The following is a 21,307-nucleotide window of genomic DNA, read 5'->3' on the forward strand; positions in this document are numbered from 1 at the left end:
ATTACGTTCCGTCATATGAATGCAAAAACTTCCACGTTCTCACCTTGTGTAGTGCTTATCTCAGGCTCTTCAGTAGTTAGATAGCCTAGGCAAAAACAAGTGGTATTTAAGGTTTGTGTGCCTTTATCGATAAACATAGATGAGTCAGTTAGTTTAGTTGACAATGGAAATTTGTCTTCGTGGTTTCATGACAGTTATCGATTTGTTTTATCAAGTAAAAGATTACAAGAAAGTTATTCCAAAGAAAAAAAAAACGATATCTACCACGTCGATCAGTCCTTTTATTTAAATGAAAAAAGTAGTTGAACTGTACCTATCGATAGATATAAGAGTTGCATGTTTGATCCATTGAGATGGACGCTATTTGCAACAAACAAAAAAAGTTATTTTTGTTTCTTTGTGACCTAAAGTAATGCTTTTCTAATTTTAAAAGGACAACAAATCTTAATGTAATCTACTTGAGCTCCAGATCAATCTGGCACTGAATTATCTTTTAATTTTGTGGCAACGTTGAGATATATACTGAAAGGACCAACTCTAACATAGTTGGTCCTTTCAGGATATATCTCGACGTATTATATCTCACATATTATGTGACCGTGCATCACAAAACGAACAAAAAGTCGCATGCACTGATTTGTGTGAGGATTGAAAACAGGTGAAAAGGGTCAATTGGCTAATCTTGACTTTTTCATATTTTCTGAAAGAACAAGTCTTTTTCTACATTTTGCTAAAAATTGGTATCATAAAATGAACAAGAAAGTGGCAGTTTATCTCGAACACTTTTTTTGAGATTAGTGTGATTAGGTGCGTCTTTAGAGTCCCCCTTTCATTTCTTCCAAAACCCTGTACACACTTGTCACTTTCAACTTTAAAGGATAATGCTACAGCTTTGAAAGTTGGCATTTACATGGACAGAATGTCTTGATAGAACATGCTAAATTTCAGCTTAATCTCATAATCCCTTCATTGTTGTTAAATCGGTGGTTTTCATCCAGCTTTTTTGTCACATTCATTCCACAGGTAGCACGGCTTGGTGAAGATTAAACGCTTGAATAGACCTTGTGCTTTAGAGCCTCTTTTCTCAGTTCACACTTTTCCGGAGTATGAGCTTTCTTTCCAATATTTACATAGGTTAGGAGAGTCCATTTGATTTGAGTTGTACATCCTTTTAAAGCTTCCGGTCTGCTTTTTCAGAATATGCTCTTAACTAAAAATCCATGTCTTGCGAGGTTTTGTTTGATTTGTGATGCAGGGTCACATATTAAAGATGTAATTCTCCCAACATCGACGTCCAGGATCTATGCACTCTCAGCATAGCAAAATTGCTTCGAGTAATTGTTCAAGCTCATCGATTCCTAGAGTCTACGGGGATATTGATCATAAGGCTTGTTGCTTACAACTTACCACAATTGTTTTCGTCGCTCAAATCGCCGCAATCATTGTCCCCATCACAAACCCACCATGCTGGTATACAATGACCATTAGGGCATGCGAATTGCGAGTCACTACAAGAAGGAATACCTTTCAAGAGATGGAAATTATGTTCCGAAATTATCGAGAAGAAGACATTTAATGTATTTGGCAAATATTATTATGTGCATTAAGAAAATACTTAAAATGCATACGGTACGTTGACGTGGAAATTGTTCATTGTTAATGCTATTAATATAAAAGTCTGGATTTTGCAGTGATATTGTATTCATTTTTCTTTGAAAGTTTGAATGTAAAGTTTTCTTGCCTTTTGGCGATTTGAAGTGAATGTCAGAGAGGGATTTCTGAAATCATGTTGTTTTTGAAAGCACGCATGTGCACAACCTGGACTTCATGGCCCCGGTCTGTTGTATGTCTATTTTATCCTAGAATCACGATCCGACATGTGAATGCAACAAATTAAACGTTCTCACCTGGTGTAGTGCTTATCTCAGGCTCGTCAGTGGTTGTAGAGCCTAGACAAAAACAATAGTGATAATTAAGGATAGTATGCCTTTGTTATGAATATGTAAGATATGCAAATTAGAGTAACGTGTTGAGCCCACGAGGGGCAGAGGAAGTTTCGAGACTCTGCGGACTGACTCGAGGGGAGAAATATAGTTAAGTTGCTGTTACTCCAAGAAAGCCTGGTATGGAGATGATCTGTTTAGTGCCAATGAGGATATGTGTGACATGTTATTGAGTTGAAACCACCTTTTCCTCTCTTCTGTAATATCTTTATCAATGAACGTAGATGAGCCAGGTAGTTACGTTGACAATTAATCCTTGTCTTCGTGTTTTCAAGACAGTATTTTTCTTAACAGGTAATAGATCACAAGGAGATTATTCCAAAGACAAAAACAAAACATCTACCTCGTTGATCACTCCATGTCTATAATAGTGAAATGAGAAAAGTAGTTGAACTCTACAGGTTGGTAGCCATGAGAGGTATAAGTTGTAATATATAAAGATGGAGAATGTTCGCAAAAATGAACCGTTGCTGTTTGCAAAATCAAAACAAATGATTCTACCGCAGTGTACATGAAACATATCTTTGGTGGTAGTCTCGTTAATGCCAACTATACTTAGTTATCATTATTATTATTATTATTCAAAAGGCATTTGCAAGACAATACAAGTGATAACAGATAAACAAACAAAACAAGCAAAACAAGAGGGTACAAGATGTCAAGCTTTCAATCAAAATCACCATGGCCCTTGGGCCTCTCCAACCAACTTAAAGAAGCACATCAGGGAATAACTAAAACACACACACACAAACACACAAACACACACACACACAAAGCAACAACTTAATACAAATAATTAAAATTCAAATGTTTGGTCCAACCTAAATATACATGCCTTTCCTTTAAAACATGGGCACTACTAAAACACTTATCATAGACGGTGTTATGTACGTCAATTTGTCAATCAGTTGAAATACATCGTTGTTGCTTTTTTTGAGTTGTCTATTGACTACACGAAACAAGATATAAACGGGGTTGACCTGCTGCATTGTACGGCCTACGACATACAGGTAATGTTTATCAAGTTTAATGTCTAAGTAAAAAAAAAATAGACGTTGAAAAGACCCTAATTCAGAAAAAGTCATAACTTCTGCAAAAACTTAACTTACGAGATTCGCGCGCAAAAAAAGAAGAGAATCATAATATGATTTTATATACTGATTATATAGTAAAGACCAAATTAAAGACGTACTGAATAGCTTACCTGGGGTAGTGACGTACTCTGTGGTGGAAACACCTGAAAGTTCGAATCAGTCGTTTGTTAGTTAGTTTTCGTTAACTCTATTCCACAAATCATATTTCAATTTAAGAAGATGTAAGAGTATGCATATATACAAGCACTGACTAGTAGGTGCTTATTTACGGAGATGAAGGACAATTTGTCCATCACATTCAAGTAAAACATTGTAACTATTCTCTTTTCAAGTTGTCTATCAGAATGTCAAGTTGAATTGCTGCATCTATACGGTCTGCAACGTTTCAATTCAGATTTACTAACTTTAATGTGTGGTAGGGAAAACATGCCGACAATTCTATCGGAAATACAGAACAATTCAAAACGGTTACAAAATACTAAAACAAATGTATAAAAAAAATCAGGACGTATCGAATAACCCACCTGAGGTAGTGACTATGTGGTGAAAACACCTGAGAGTTCAAAATCATTAATTTCTTTGTTAGTTTTGCACTTTGATTCCAGAAATTACAGTTCCATTTAACAAAATATAAACTCATCCCTACATAATATATCATGATTATTATTGTGCGCTTTATTTACATTGACGAAAGCTAAATTTTCAATCGGCTGTTTATACAATCATTTAAAGATGTAAATACATTGTTACATGTGTCTTCAAGTTGTAAGATAAAATTGAAACGGGTTTGAGTTGTTGCATTATACGGTTAACAAAGTTGCAGTCCATTTATATAGACTTAAGTTGTTTTTTTTTAAACAAATGGATTGAAAAAGCACGAAAGCTAATGCCGTAAAAAATTTCTAACTTCTAGGAAATGTATTCCTCAAAAAAAAAAAAGGAAATCATCAATGAACAAGGCAAGTGCCAGAATGTGTCTCGCCCATTCGCATACGAGAAATTGTACGCGAATGGGATATAACAGATAAAAAAGACATATAACAGATAAAAAGAGATATAAAAGAGTAAAACATTAAGCCCTTAAAGTTCGTTGACCCCGGCCTGTGACTTTTGACCTTGTGGTGACCATCCCCCCCCCCCCAAGGGACATCTACCTTCCAAGTTTGGTATTAAACGGACCCATAGTTATGACCAATAATAGAAATGCGCCATAAAAACTTAACATTGGGCTCTAAAAGTTCGTTGACCCGTGCCTGTGACCTTTGACCTTGTGGTGATCATCCACTCCCCAAGGGACATCTAACATTCAAGTTGGTCACAAATGGAGTTATGGATCAAAAGTTATGACCCATAATAGAAACGTGCCATAAAAAATAACATTGGGATCTAAAAGTTTCCTGACACCTGCATGTGACCTTTGACCTTGTGGTGACCATCCACTCCCCTAGGGACATCTACCATGCAAGTTTGGTATTAAACGGACCTATGGATCAAAAGTTATGACCCATAATGAAAACGTGCCATAAAAACGTAACATTGGGCTCTAAAAGTTCATTGACCCCTGCCTGTGACCTTTGACCTTGTGGTGACCATTCACCCCCCAAGGGACATCTACCATTCAAATTTGGTCACAAATGGAGTTATGGATCAAAAGTTATGTCCCATAATAGAAACGCGCCATAAAAACTTAACATTGGGCTCTTAAAGTTCGTTGACCCCTGCCTGTGACCTTTGACCTTGTGGTGACCATCCACTCCCTACGGGACATCTACCATCCAAGTTTGGTATTAAACGGACTTATGGATCAAAAGTTATGACCCATAATAGAAACGTGCCATAAAAACTTAACTTGACCTTCATATATGGTAAAATGTGAAACTTTGTATGAGCCCTCTTCCCTCGAAGTTTGATTGTAATTGAAGCCCAGGGTAAAGAGTTATTGAAATTTTTGTAGCGTTACGGAGAGACGACGGACGGACGGACGGACGACGGACGGACGGACGACGGTCGGACAGACCCAATCCCTTAATCTCCCCTCACCTCCGGTGGGCTCGACAAAAACCGTAATGTAACTCACCTGGCGTAGTGACGTACTTTGTGGTGAAAGCACCTGAAATTTCAAATCATTTATTGTTTGCTTTCAGTGCCATTCCATAAATTCTCCATACAACAAGTACAACATTAAAGAGAGATAAATGACAGTTTCTAATAATTTTTCACACCAGTATGATAATCATCAAAAGTATGAAGTAGTTATACATAACAAAATAGATCAAGCAAGATTCTATAAGGTTAATGGAAAAAAATAAGCTCGATGGCGGGACTTCCATCTATTATAAGGAATACTGGGGAAGATAAACGTCAATTATCATTTCAAACATTGATGAAGAACAGAACTTTAGAATAAAAGGACTCAGGGAGATCGAAAAAAAAAATATTCAAGAACCAAAATCAGTTTGCATATTTACACACACACACACACACACACACACACACATATATATATATATATATATATATATATATATATACATATATATATATATATATATATATATATATATATATATATATGAGTTGTTTATGAGTTGTGAGTGCATTAGGGCACGAATATCGCACGAGGCGCGAGATAAGCCACTGGTCTATTCAACAAGGCGCGTAGCGCCGCGTTGAATAGACCAGTGGCGAATCTCGCGCCGAGTGCGATATTACGTGCTCCAATGCACGAACAAAATCACAAATTATTGTCCACAATCACAGCACTAAATTAGTGACCACCAACCCAGGAATCCCAAAAATAAATGTAACAATTAGGCCGAGAATTGTAAACCACCCAGTGTACTGCTTTCAAACACTCGTCATGATTCGACCACACAGTCACAGGAATCACAATTACTCTGCAGGGTCTATACCCATTCTACACTAACGTTAGATCGAGTTAAGCCTGGTTTAGGCCGATCTGAGATGTCAGTAGATCTAGTAGTAGGTCTAGACTTTGTCTATTTCCGAAAATGATTTTGTATAGAGATACAGAAAAATAATCAAATTACGGTTTCTCAACTTGATATGAAGTCTTGATTTTTGGATCACTGTGGTCCACGTAGCAGATCAGAGTCAAAAGTAAAAACACAGCCGTAGCAGCGTAGGTAAGACCGCTATACATGCAACTAGCTAGGTAAAGTAGCTGCGCGTATACACGTTAACGTTGCAGTAGTACTCCGCCGCGCCTGGTATGGTCTGTGAGACTTATCGGCAGGCGGCAGCGCAGCCAGCCAGCACGTAGTTTGCTGGCGCTTTGCTAATGTGAGCGGCCGTGCATTAGTAGCCCCCCGCTAAGCCGTGCTATAGGCCTAGTAACTTCGAGCCGTGCAATAGGCCCATGCAACTCAATGAGTTTGATAGGTATTTTCTATTGAATGTCATGTGACATGTTCTTGGCCAATCACAATTCGACATCATTCTATTAAAGGTGTTGTATAAATATGTGTGTGACCGTGCACCTCAAAACGAACATAAAGTTGCACACTCTGATGTTGCGTGAGGACTGAAAATAAGTGAAATGAGTCAACCTAGCCGAACTTGACTTTTTCATATTTCTGAAAGAGCGGGTCTTCCTTTACATTATGCTAAAATTTGGTATCGTAAAACGGGCAGGAAAGTGTGTTTTTTTAGCAGTTTATCTCGAACATTTTTGGTAGAAGAGTGTGATTAGGTGTGTCTTTAGAATCCCTTGTTCATTTCTAAAAAACCTCGTCCACACTCTTCACTTTCAACTCTAATAACTTTTAATAGGATAGTGCTACTGCTTTGAAAGTTGGCATTGATTATGGACAGAATGTGTTAATGAGGCACGCTTAATTTCAGTTTAATCTAATAATCCCTTCATTGTTGTTACTCTGGTGGTTTACTTCCTGTTTTTTGTCCCATTCATCGCACAGCCAGCACGGTTTGTTAAAGATTAAACGCTTGAATAGACACTGTACTACACAGCCTCATTTCTCAGTTCACACTTTTCCTGAGTTTGTGCTTTCTTCCCAATATTTCGATAGGTTAGGAGAGTCCATTTGATTTGAGCTATACATCATTTTGAACCTTAAAGTCTGCCCTTTCAGAATATGGTCTTAATTAAAAATCATGTCTGGCGACTTTTTGTTTGTTTAGAGGTGCAGGGTCATATATGTGACCCTGCACCTCAAAACAAACAAAAAGTCGCCAGACATGAATTTTCAGTTAAGACCATATTCTAAAAGAGCAGACTTTAAGCTTTGCCCAAAATGTTCGAGATAAACTGCTAAAAAAAACACACTTTCCTGCCTGTTCTATGATACCAAATTTTAGCATAATGTAAAAGAAGACCCGCTCTTTCAGAAAATATGAAAAAGTCAAGTTCGGCTAGGTTGACCCGTTTCACTTATTTTCAGTCCTCACGCGAAATCAGTGTGTGCGACTTTATGTTCATTTTGAGGTGCACGGTCATATATATATATATATATATATATATATATATATATATATGTAATATATTTTCATATAATATCATCTCATTGCAAAGGAAAATACAATCACATACTGCTCTTTCTTTGTTTCAGAAATAGCTTTGATTAAGCAAATTAGTCTTGATAAAAAAGTCTTGATAAGTATAAAAATGTTAAATAGCGTAATATAATTTGTTTGAAATGTCTATCATTGTTTAAACATGAAAGGATCAAAGTCTTTTCATTTCATACGAACCAGGTTTAGAGCAATCGTATTCTACGATTTTTGTGACATGATGTTATCTGAATGATTTGTTTCAAGTTTGAAATACCTTGTCGTTCTTTGAAAAGAATATAGGATACCAATATTATAACTCATCTGTCTAATGAAAAATCGATTCATAGCAGGCCGACTATATAGAAGCGTGTTCTACAGCTGGCGTTATATTTTCCAAGATACCAAAGTCCAATAGCAGTGTTATCTTAACAGGCGTGGGATTCTGCGACGCCTGGAGGGGGGGGGGGGGGGGGGGGGGGGGGGGAGGTAGGGAGAGCGAAGAAGCCTCCGCATTAAATTTCTATGATGTCTTTGGTACGATAACCTGATATAAAAAGAATAATATGTCAAAATGTGCCTTTTTGGTGTTTACAAATCTATTATGTGTGTGTGTGTGTGTGTGTATGTGTGTGTGTGTGTGCGTGTGTTGGTGGGTGGCTTTTTCCTTTTTTTCTGGCGGGGGGGGGGGGGAACGGTGAGGAGTGGTAAAAGGCATGTCAGGCTTGTGGGTGTGAGAAAGGTCCCTACAAGTTTGACTCTCGAGTCAAGGCGTGAGACTTGATAAGTCTGTAATAATGTGTGAGAATCAGAGAGTCGGCCTAAATAGTACAATATAGATATCAAATACATTTTAGGTAAGTAGATCATCGCAAGCGTTCGCAAACAATTACGACTATTCAAACAGGACCGGTGGTATGTTTTATATTCCATTAAACATCCACCCAGTCTGCAGTAACACAATGTGTAAATTTGTAAAAACAGCCTGTTTTTTTCGAATATGATTTATCTTTGCTTAAACATCAAGAGCACGTTGATATTTTCTTATTCATATCCACCAAGTTAAGACAACATGTCAGATGATTTGCTGACCTAGTATACTGTCCTGCCGTGTAGTTCTTTGAATGAGATACAAGGAACCCGAAGAAAGCGATTGCTCAACTTACTTATACAGGGGATACATACATGAGAAATTCTTCATTTTTATCAAATACAAGATATGCTCTAGTTAAATGTAATTATGACTTACCTGGCGTACTGGCGTACTCTGTGGTAATATCATCTGAAAGTTAAAATGCATTTCGTTATGAAATGAATTTGAAGCATCGTGACAAGAATATATAACATCATGCCTTAAAAAAGCAGGAATGATGGTGAATGGATGAACAGTCACTACGTGCACACCTAACTAGTTTAATGAAACACCAGCTTAATTTTGTTTTACTACCAAAGTGGGTTGATCGGGTATACTTTATATAATCCATTGCTCTCATCAAGGAGGTGAGTCTCCCTTTGAAAGGCTTATACATACCAGGTTTAGCTACTAGAATCGACTGTCATCATACAGGTGTATTTCTCAGAATCCAGTAATGTATAAAACAATATACGGAAAAAGGACTCGTAACTATGTTTGTATATCGGAGTTAGCAAGTGATTTAAAAAAGATTAATTTAAGTTAACCATACCTCGTGATATTCACGACGGTATTTGAGAAATTAATTACTCCACCTTTTATAAGGTTACCAAGAAAACCTACTAAAATATCATAACACAAAAGGTTACTGCACTCATGGATTAAATGCTAAATGTCTCCTGAATTGTGTTACCTATGATAATGGTTGTCGCGTAGGAGGGACTCTCAGTAGTAGAACGTGGAACTTTAATATAAGGAAAACAAAGATATTTAAAAAACAAAGCCGAATCCCGCAATTAGAATGAAAATGTGGATTCTTGAAAATGAATATCGGATTAGAAGATTGTAATAGATTGCCCTCAAACACTGCGTGGTCAGCGTGAAGTTTTTTTTTGTTTGTTTGTTTGTTTGTTTTTCAAAAAGCGAGTGAACAGAAATGTCGATTCATAAAGGGGGTCATCCCACGAGACCGACACCCAAAAGTCATGCGACTCATGAGTTCGACATTGGAAACAGGTCCATGAGTCATGCAGCTCACGAGGCATACAGCCCATGAGTTCGACGCTAGGCAAATAAAGCCGAAGAGTTCGACACTTGGTAAAAACAACCCACGAGTTTGACAGATACAACACGGGGCATGTGTCGGTCTCGTAGGTCTTGTTTTCCTGAGTGTCGAACTCATGGGCAATGCAGTGCGTATCAAAAAAAGGTAATCCAACTTTGGAGGGCTACTATTTCATAATTATCAGCTATTGAGAGCACAATGTTGGTTGTGAGGAAAGGGGAACTCTTCTTCTTTCCATTGATACCTATTTATGATGATAAATGTCACGCATGATTGAGCATATGAACTTTAAAGACAACAATGGCAAATCACACTTTTTCCAAGTTTGCATGTTATTGTGAAGGAACAATGCATGTCTCACTGCATGGATGAGATCTGTCAATGAAAGTGGCCAAAGAGGCCAGCTTGTACGAATGCAGATTTGTGTTTAGGGTTTGTGTTTAGGGTTTTTTTCCTTACCTTTTATGGTTCATATGGCCACCTGTTGGATAACTAAAGTCACTCCCACAGAGGTCAACCCACACAATCCATTTTCTCTGTTCATATTCAACACATAGCTCGCAGTGACAAACCATGTCTTAAATGTGAAGAGAGAAAAATGGATAATGGTTTAGCCTTTATGGGAAGGACCAAGTTTACAACAACGTGGCCATGTTGAAGGCTATGAACCATAAATGGTTAGAAGAAACCCTTAACACGAACCTGCAGTCATGCAGGCTGGCCTGATGATTCGGCCACCTCCATTGACATATCTCATCCATGCAGTGAGATATGCATTGTACCTTCACAATAACATGCAAACTTGGAAAACGTGCAATTTGTCATTGTTGTCTTTAAAGTTCATGTGCTCAGTCATGCATGACATTTTTCAACATAAATAGGTATCAATGGAAAGAGGAAGAGTTCCCCTTTCCTCTCAACCAACATTGCACTCTCCATAGCTGATGATTATAAGATAGTAGCCCTCCATAGTTGGATTACCTTTTTTTTATACGCACTGTATAACTCGTGGGCTGTATAAATCATGGGCTGCATGACTCGTGGGCTGTATGGCTCGTGGGTTCACCCTTCATGAAGTACCTGACTTCAAAAATAATGGCAAAATGTCATGGTATAATGTCATTCAGTCTAGGAGGTTGGGTCGCGTGGCTGGATGATTCTAGATAAACCACCGGGCTTTTTGGAACATCCGCGATCAATAAACTAATTAGTCATAGGCCTAGATTAAAAGTCACTTGAAAGGGATGAATAATGTAAAGACAATCACATATGATTTCTCTAACTCATTAACTAATTATCACGTGCCATGCAAGCTACGACAGAGGCATGTATCATACGAAACATACCAACTTGAATATTCATCAACACATAATGAATGCTGTAGTAATGCTTCGTGTTCTGAATATTTTAACTAACCTGGTACTGATGAATAAATGGCGAATGCTTCTTGAAATCAGAGCGGAAAGATCATGACTTCACTTAAGTCAATGCAATTGTGAATGACCCAAACTGAATTCTTAGACTCAAAACCCCTTTGTGGGCCTACACTATTAATATGATTTCCCCTTTCGAATGATCGCTTCATCTGATGATGGCCGCAAATTTTAATCTTGTTTTCTGATGAAAATGAATACAATGAGGAACTACACTCTCTTTCAACGTTACAACTAATCACAGGTTTGTGGCTGGCCTATTCTTTGCACTCATTTCAAATATTTTTGTTACTTTTGTGCAAGGAAAATACTCCTCTTAGTTTCCATTCTGTTGTTTGAATCATTTGTATTAATTTTGTAGTCGATGTGATTATTATTACTGACGTCTTAAGAAAGCCTGCTATTATTAGTTATTTTTGATGCTCTGGCCAATTATTGGAAAAGATGTCGTCTCATGGATAAGCGCTGTGATACTGCCCTGCTTTAGTAAATTATCAAGTTATGAAATGCGTTATTTCTCTATGACTATTGGATAATCATTATCATTATTACTATTATTATTATTATCATCATTATTATCATCATTATTATTATCATTATTATTATCATCATCATCATCATCATCATCATCATAATCATTATGATTCATCTCTATTATGAGAACAAGAACAGGATAGACTTTAAACATACTTTTATCTGACAAGCTTAATGGATAATGGTGATTTGCAGGGAAGATAACTTACCACATTGGTTGCAACTGACTTTGCAATTGTATTTCATCCAGCTCGGGTTTGTCTCACACTCGCCCCTTCCAGCCCAGTTCGCACAATTATGGTGTTTGTCAATGCACTCTAAAACGATTTGGAAAAAATAGTAATATGAAAGCTTGATTTAAAAGGGTTGATAATTCCATTATAAGGTTGCCTCATTTAAGAGATTCCTTGTAGGGTCATAATTTTCTGCTTTCCTTGGTTTGTTGCATTTTTACAACTAGTGGTTTTAATTTCTGTACACGGTACACAAGCGCCTACTCTCCATCTCTCTCTCTCACACACACCCACAAGCACACACACACACCATCTTCCCCCAGCTGATACAGGCATTTCGTTGATTCTTGTTTTGATCGGTTGATATATATATATATATATATATATATATATATATATAATTTTTTTTTCAATTTGTTTATTCCTTTTTTACGCAGCGCTTCCTGGGCCCGTTTTATCAAATATATAATCGATTATAAATGTCCTCACCACACATGCTGCCATAGACTTACCTTAGAAATCAGGACCCTGGAGACACGTACGTGGAAATATTTCGAGTTGGCAACACACACAAAAGTTATTGACAACAAAACTGCATCTCCATTCACGCACCCAAACTCATCCATGCACTGATGAAATTTCTGCTCACCTCACCCGGCAATAAAAAGTGGTATATTGAAGGGCATTCGCAAATGGTTGACAAAATGTCAATTTCTGCAATTTTTACTTCTGTGCCTTGGAGGACAGAAATGAAAGTGTTTACTCATGCGAAAACTCAGCAAAAAAAAAAAGAAGAAGAAAAGAACACCAACTAACACTTTTTCCAGTAAATATTTTTTCGTACAAGATTTTGATAACAAACGTTGTGTCATATACCATATTAAAGTTTATTCAATTGGCTATCAACCTAATAGATGAATACAAAGGGAAATTTCACGCATGATCAAAGACATTCATTATCGTCCTCCAAGGCACGAAAGTACATGTAAAAACTACAGAAATTGACATTTTGTCATTCATTTGCAAATGCCCTTCAAGGTGGCATTGACAACAAAAGATCAGTTTTGCACAATTACAGACATAAATGAAAAAACAAAAACAAGTTGTCGTGCCCTTGTACTCTATATATCCTCAAACAAAAAGAAAGTGGGAAACTAAAGGGGAAAATAAGGATTTTCTGTTAACTTATAACTTGACATCACAAAGGCAGTAAGCCGCAAAGGTGACAAAATGGACAAATTTTCTTTATTTCATTTGTTTAATTTATGGATTTTAGAAATTCATGAGACAAATTCAAGAATCAAATGTTATTTTCAATTTCTTTAATTTGAAATAATATTTCAAATTTCTACCATCTTTGTTGATATTGTTTCGTCTCTAATGTCATTTGAATTTAGATTTGACCGAAAAGTCTTCATTTTCCTGCATATTTTTTCTTTGCCTTTCTTAATCTTTTGGGGCTACATAGACATTGTACTGTATAGATCAAAGGTTGATTTGTGAAATTTAATTTGTGTTTCTTATTGCGATCAGCTTGTCTTTTGTTCTCATTGTTACATGGAAGAATACGTACACATGAATGACATCTTGTCCATTCTGCAATTTTTACTTTTGTACCTTGGAAGAGAAAAATAGATGTGCTCACTCATGCGTAAATTCTCACCCTTTTTGGACCTACCAGGATGATAGCCAATTAAATATTCTTTGAAATGGTACATAAAACATAAATATTTAGCTAAAAATGCGATGAGAAATATGAATTTGAAAAAGTGTTTACTTTTTTTGCTGAGTGTATTATATGAAACGATTAGTAAACCGTAGTTCTCCTAGGCTGTAGTCAAGATCAAGCTTACGCTAAATACAGAGGTTTCCTACATTTTGTCACTAATAATTAGATTGAATAATCAACGATTTTGTTGTGTTGTGTTGTGTTTTGTTGTTCTGATTGTGTGGGCTTCTATTTCTATTTTCATTTTGTTTATTTCTATTTTTACTTTGCCAATTGTTTGAAACATTTCTTTTTTTCTCTCTTTTCTTCTTTCTTTACTTTTTCTTTTTCTGCTGTTACAATTATTTTTTGCTGTTGTTGCTTCAGTCATTCTTGTTCTGTTCTGATGCCGATTGCTACCAATATTATCCACTGATTCTTTCTCTCCCGAGGGGCCCACACTCTACAAGCTCCGTCTTTTCAGTGGGTTCCTCCGTTTTTCGCCTTGTGTACGTTGATATTCCACTTTATTTAAATTTACTTCAGGCATTGCAATGTATCTTTACTGTAAGTATAATAAGGACTGCTTTACTTTGTTAAACTCACTTTGTTTGTTGTTTTATATGATTCCTATCACTGAAGAAAGAGTGATGTGTCATGTTATTTTTTATTGTCGAAAAACGGAATAAATTTGAATTGAATTGAATTGAATTGAATTTTCACTTGTTCGTGTAACAGTTTGCGTATACTTTAGTTTATGATTGGTATATACATAAATATGATTATACATACATATATTTGCTTTTTGTCCAATGTATGACTGATGCTGGAAATTTTTTCTTTATGTCATAATTATTTACTTTGTGAAAGTGCAGAATTTGAAATGAGAAATATAATGAAATAAAGTGTAATGAAAACTATTAACCAGTAAAAATCAAGTCATCAATTCTTTTCTATGTTTTGAATGAATCACGCCTTCGACTGTGACTATCATGCATTTAATATTTAATAACGACCTTGTTGGGCGCTCTGTCGAATCTCAGTTTAGGGAAATGACATTCTGAAGTTGTCTGAATAAGGTACATACGGTGGACGTCTAAGAATGAAGATCGAGCAGTACGTCTTAAAAAAGAAATAACTTAACAAGTATAGAAACGCATTTTATGAGTACATTAGTATTCTTTTTGCAAAGATCTTTATTGTCAGGGAAGTCAAATAATCATTTACCTATCACGCCCTGGCACACTCCACAACTTAGGCGACAGTTTTTTGACATCCAGCCGGGATTGGAATCACATTCTCCCTCCGAGGCCCATCTTTCGCAATCGTTGCTGTCATCCACACAATCTGTCAGTGGAATATAATGAAATGTCAATATACAAATGATGCACAGGACAGTGTGGGTCGGTGAGAATTGGATGCGCGAGTTTAACTTTGGGAAGCAGCGAGTGGGTTTTAGACTGTTTCCAAAGTTAAAAAAGAGAATACATATTCTCACCGATCCACGAAATAGGCCTGTGCATCATTAGTGTGTATGTGTCTGTGGGCCCTTAAATTCATGACATTCAACATTTTTCCTCATCATGCGCCCTGTACACCTACAACACTATGCAAGACTTGAGCCCCGAATTTTACAGGACGCATGACTCGGTGTGGATTAGTAAACACCAATGCATGATAATTGACAAATCAGATTACAGACATTCTATAGCGCATTTTTTAAATACTTTGTGATACACAAGTCAAGACAGATAACTGACAGTAATTCTATCTATATGTCTCATGAGAGCACTGTCCACAAAAAAACAACAACAAAGAAATACCACGGAGTATAACAAATTACCGAATTGAGAAAATAGAAAATAGATTAAGATTTTGTTGCACTTACGATTTTGTTACACTTAAAGATAGATAAGAGGAAATCACCTCCGTCGATGTCCATTCAGACGTCTACTAATTGTTGTTTTTATTTCTCTTGTTAATTCCAGTTTGTATGTCTGCGTGTGTGACGGTAGACGAATGGTTTGCGTCTTTACATTTTTTATCTTTTTCAATATCTGAATACTGATATTATGAAAATAACATTTTTTGTATTTTTTTTATTTGGTTATTTTGTCACAAGGCAAGGGCAGCTGCTCAATTAAGCATTATTAAAATTCATATGGTTTCATATTTTTACGTCTCTGGCCTGTAAAGTGGATCATGTCATGAAAGTGAAGATGCAACAATCTAGTACATTTTGTATCTGAATGATTTATCGAGTTTGCTTGAAAATCATATAATACCACAATCTCCATATTATTATTCCATTATTTTGTGATCATGGTATTCTTGAAAAGAAAGTTGGAAAAAATAGATTGAATATTGAAATTGAACACATGGTTCTCTTACCGGATTCAGCATTTGCGATTGATATCAGAAGACCTATGAGCACTACGCCGAAAACGAATCCACTACGTGAAGCCATCATTCTGCACACTTGAAGCCTGGAATAAGAAAATAATATTATGTTGTAACCCCAATTGTACACGACAATTTATGTTTTCCGGTACTCATTATTTTTAGTAACGTTATTAACGTCATATGAAAGTAATCACTTCCAACAACGCTGCGGTGTATATTTACACAGCTGCTTGCAGATATGAATTACAAGACAGCGTCTTTAGCATTAAAACAGTGAGGCTGTTTAATATAAACTTTTATCGACTTTCTTTTTCTCTTGTTTCAGAAGGCGACGGGTATTCTCGCACTTGTTCCACTTAAAGAAAGTACAATCTGACACATTATAAGTTGTTCAATCAATATCATGATTAATTAGAACCTTTAGTGTACTCTCCTTTATTTCACTGCAAAGTGGACTTACATAAACTCAATTTGTGTACGGCTATTAGTTTTAGCGCTTTTTGATGCATTAGCCTATGGGGAGTTACTTCGTTGTGTAAAGAAATTTGATTCGATTGACATTCGTGGCAAGTAAAGAAAGCATACATTTCTCCATCAATTATCCCCTGGTTTAATATCATTGTATTAAAGGACAAGTTCACCTTCATAAACATAAGGATTGAGAAAATGCAACAATATTAGTAGAACACATCAGTGAAAGTTTGAGGAAAATTGGACAATCGATGCAAAAGTTACGAATTTTTTAAATTTTTGTGTTGGAACCGCTGGATGAGGAGACTACTACAGCTTGTGAGTCATATGCGTACAACAGTATAAAGAAAATATAAAAGAAAATTCAACATATTTTCACTTTTTTCGCATAATAAAAGAGCAATTGACTTGCCTCTTTCTAAAGGCAGGGGGAATAATATTACCCATAACAATTATCGGTAACGAGTTAGGGGAATGTGTACTTTTTTCAAAAGATGAAATTTTGTGAAATTCTCTTTATATTTTCCTTATATTGTTGTACGCATGTGACATCTAAGTTATTCATACACTGCAGTAGTCTTCTCATCCATCGGGTACTGCACAAAAACTTCAAAAATTCATAACTTTTGAACGGATTGTCTGATTTTCCTCAAACTTTCAATGATGTGTTCTACTAATATTGCTACATTCTCTCAATCCTTATGTTTATGAAGGTGAACTTGTCCTTTAAGTGCTCAGTTGGCAACTTGTTGGCATTTCTGATGGTTAAGCTGAATTATTTCATCTATAGATAGATAGAGGAACTAATGCTTGTTGTCGGTGACCCCAAGCGAACCCTCAAAAGAAACAAAGAGTCAAACAAACAAACAATCAAACAAACGAATTGCCAAACAAACAAACAAACAAACAAACGGTGAAATCAAATTGCTGCTCTCACGACGGAGTTTCCTAAACAGTTCATTCCTAATTTGAGATAGGATGCCACTCTCTTGCTGGCTAATGTTCCGTGACATCAATAGACCACTAGCGATTTGTCATCGAGTGCTTGCTATGTTGATATTTCTGATCTCCGCATCTATCTAGATGTTACTATGAGGGAACAGAAATACTTCTCAGATCAAGAATTAGCATTTCGCACACTGCCGATGAAACATCAAGTCAACATGGTTACCCCTGTAAACGTGATAGTAGACAACTTAGGGTCATTCGGTGTAAAGAATGAGAGGGAGACGAGAAAGTAGTAATACCAGCTCTTCCTACAGATGTGAGTCAGAAGAAGTATTCCATACCCCGTCTTTAATAGCAACGCAGCCTCCGGTTACCTTCCGGTTAAAGACCGGTCACACAGCGCTTTACGGCTTAATCACGGCCAAAACACGTCAAAAAGTGGTCTCCCGTGAAGCAGACGGTGTTGTTCGCGTTGATGTCGAGTTTACGACGAGCTACGGTCGATTCATAGACGTTGCAGGACGCGGTAAAAAGTTTTGAACTGCTCAAAATTTTATTCCGCGGACAACCACTGGCGGCACACGTGGTAAAGACGTGCAACACACGTGAAACACACGTGATAATCCGTGTTCCGTCAGTGATTAAAGCTTGGGAAGACGCGAAAGTTTAGCGGTCTGCCACAGGCAGAGCACGGTCATCTGACGCGTATTACTCGTCGTTATCACGAGAAATAGCTTGTGTTTAGCGGCTTATCACTGAAAAATGGATTTCTCCGCGTACATACACGTGGCTGGACGTGGTAAGCCGTGCTTAGGCAGTGCTTCGGCAGTGGAACAGCCGCCAACGGCCATACCCTGTACAAAGCACGGCCAAACCAAAATTGACCAAAAAATTACCACTTACGACCACGTCCACCAGATTTTCATAATTTTTTGTACGTGATTTAGACGTGGAGTGCTGTGTGACCGGGGCTTTAAGATTGTGACTGCATAAGGCCCTGTCACACCTTTCCGTTTAAGCTACGTAGACTAGTTGCGAGAATGAATTTTCCTGCACGCAGGAGAATGGCGGGATGCTGGCGAGTTCCATACTCGCGTGTTGCGACACGGATTGTCTCCCCTTCACGGATTGTCGCCCCCGTCACGGATTGTCGCCTGGCGACAATCCGTGATGAGGGCTGGCGGCACTTATTGTCGCCCGCCCTCGAAGCACATTTTGCTGGGTAATATCGTTCTGGACATAATCATTGAAATACTAACACATAACTTACATGGCTACATCCATGCAAACATGCCATGTAGAAAGTCATGGTGAGGTTTCAAGGAAGTGTGTATGTGCGCGTGCACATGATAATGAGTGTCCGTTTGTGCGTGTGTGTGTGTGTGTGTGTGTGTGTGTGTGTGTGTGTGATAGAAGAATGTGTTTATTATGTCAGGTTTTTTTTGCGTATGTGTTTTTTTAGCTGCGCGTGGGGAGGGATTTTATAGTAAGCTGTTGCTGGCATAAACGTTGATATTGATTTTATCAGCAGCTTTGAATTTGATGAGTTTGTTTGGCAGATTTGTATATGAATTCGGAGTGGAGCTTGCGTGCGGGCGGATGCTGCTTTTCAGCATACGGTCTATTATGTCTTATCTATCAACATTGGGAAATCGTTTCATCAGGAAGGAATGTGGTAATCTGGTATCGGTTCGGGTGTGCGTCGGAATGTGGGAAGGGGGTTACATTTCGTTATTGCAAAAGTTTGTTATTCTGAAGGCTCATTCGTCCGAAGGCTCATTCGTCCGAAGGCTCATTATTCCGAAGGTTCGTTATTCCGAATTTCATTTTGGATCAACGAACCTCTAGGTATAGGGAATTGTGTGTTTCGGATAAATGAAGCCTCGGAAAAAACGAAACTTCGGAATAACGAACCTTCGTATGTGTGTGTGTGTGTGTGTGTGTGTGTGTGTGTATGTATGTATGTATTTGGGTTGGTGAATGTGGGTGTGGGATGATTTAGGTTTTGTTTAATCATGGGTTGGTGGGTTGGGGATTGGATTTGAAGAAGGATAGTTATAAATGGTATGACAGATGTTGGTAGGATTTAATATTTAGGTTAGATGTAGGCCCTAGATTTGTTTCGGTTAGGGAGGGGAGGGGGTGGTCGGTTTTTTTTTTTTATGACTGATTTCATTCTAGATTTGTGTAATGTATTTATGGGTTTTTTTTTATGTATCTGCCCTTGTAAGTAAGAAGGTGTTACATGATCCAAACCAATATATTCAAGGAATATAGGTTTGGTAGGGCCCTACATGTCAAAACTTTCTCGTGAAGAAATTATTAGTAGGGTTGGTCTATAATCGAGTTATCTATGTTGAAGTGAGATTATTTGTGGTATGAATTGACAAATGGATTTGTTTGTGTTTCGAATTGCCATTCGTAACTTTTTTTTTGTTCATGTTACACCCAGAATGGGTCGATTTATGAATTATTTGAATGAAATCAATATATATCAAGGAAAAAAAGTATTGAGTTGGTTCAAGGGCGTACCGAGGGGGGGGGGGGGGGTGTTTTGGGTGTTCAAACACCCCCCTTTGCCAAAAGGGGGGTGTTTAAGGTGTTCAAACACCCCCCTTGGGCAAAAGGGAGGTGTTTGAGCTATTCAACACCCCTCTTCAGCAATGCTTAGATGTTGACAAAATGAAACAAAAGCTGTCTTTACCGCTTTTATTTCCGTTTTGAATTCCGCCTTTCCTTTCTTTTGCGTTCATTTTCTCTCTCTCTCTCTCTCTTCCTTGTTTTAATGTTTGTGTGGATGATGATACATTATGGAGTTACATAATATCATACGCACTAAAGAACTCGTGTACAGTACGTGTTAATACTACGTTACTGCACCGCGCGCGAAGCTGACGCGCAAACAGAAAACAAATCAAACAAGATAAAAACAAAACATGAATTCCATGAATTCCATGTTTTGTAACGCTGAAATATAAAAATTTTCGGCTCGCTCGCTGCGCCCGCTCGCCAAAATTTATCAAAAAAAAAAAAAATAATAAGAAGAACAAAACGTAATGATGACGCGGAAATATAAAAATTTCGGCTCACTCACTCGGATAGTAATTCAGAGTATTTGTCCAAGTCCTTAGTTTGTTGGCATAAATCGTTATCTATGAAGCCGTCACTATATCTTGATTAGAATTGTAAGATTTAATAACCAAAAAATGACAAGAATTCCATGTTTTGTAAGGTGAAATACAAAAATTGTCGGCTCGCTCGTTGCGCTCGCTCGCCAAAATTTATTAAAATTTATCAGATTTTATATCACCCTAAAAAAAAAAAACCTTTAAGTGCTCGAAAAAGCATATCAAATGGACTTTTTTAAAGTCCCTACCGGGATGGGATTGGGGTTGAACACTGTTGGTATAAATCGTTATCTATAAGACCGTCACTATATCTTGATTAGAATTGTCATTCGAAGATTTAATAACCAAAAATAACAAGAATTCCATGTTTTGTAAGCTGAAATACAAAAAATTTCGGCTCGCTCGCTGCACTCGTCGCCAAAATTTTTCAATATCTATTACATTTAAAACACCCTCAAAAGACTCCTTCTATAAGTGCTTGAAAAAGCACACCATGTGGACTTTTTTTAAGTCCCTACCGGGATGGGGTTGGACACTGTTGGTACAAATCGTTATCTATAAGGCCGCCACTATGATTAGAATTGTAATTCGAAGATTTAATAACCAAAAATTACAAGAATTCCA

General features: G+C 37.2%; 1 protein-coding gene across 5 annotated transcripts in view; it reads right to left on the reverse strand.

The window, feature by feature from the left end:
* LOC139725494 (uncharacterized) overlaps positions 1 to 16,223 on the reverse strand; it is a 31,025-nt gene extending 14,802 nt beyond the window's left edge. For 3 of the 5 annotated variants that reach the window (XM_071636580.1, XM_071636579.1, XM_071636578.1), the window contains exons 1-10: positions 16,125 to 16,223; positions 14,961 to 15,080; positions 12,002 to 12,109; positions 9,454 to 9,504; positions 8,877 to 8,909; positions 5,175 to 5,207; positions 3,208 to 3,240; positions 1,908 to 1,949; positions 1,408 to 1,524; positions 44 to 85 (exon numbers count right to left, since the gene is read on the reverse strand). In XM_071636580.1, the coding sequence (XP_071492681.1) occupies positions 44 to 85; positions 1,408 to 1,524; positions 1,908 to 1,949; positions 3,208 to 3,240; positions 5,175 to 5,207; positions 8,877 to 8,909; positions 9,454 to 9,504; positions 12,002 to 12,109; positions 14,961 to 15,080; positions 16,125 to 16,203 (658 nt within the window). In that variant the 5' untranslated portion in view covers positions 16,204 to 16,223. The remainder of the gene's footprint in view (positions 1 to 43; positions 86 to 1,407; positions 1,525 to 1,907; positions 1,950 to 3,207; positions 3,241 to 5,174; positions 5,208 to 8,876; positions 8,910 to 9,453; positions 9,505 to 12,001; positions 12,110 to 14,960; positions 15,081 to 16,124) is intronic. The other 2 variants (XM_071636582.1, XM_071636581.1) reach the window with 1 other exon arrangement.
* Positions 16,224 to 21,307: the final 5,084 nt, after the last annotated feature.

Source organism: Diadema antillarum, unplaced genomic scaffold (genome assembly GCF_040938485.1).
Source record: "Diadema antillarum isolate AM-2024a unplaced genomic scaffold, OU_Dant_1.0 seq00000047_RagTag, whole genome shotgun sequence".
Classification (NCBI taxonomy): Eukaryota; Metazoa; Echinodermata; class Echinoidea; order Diadematoida; family Diadematidae; genus Diadema; species Diadema antillarum.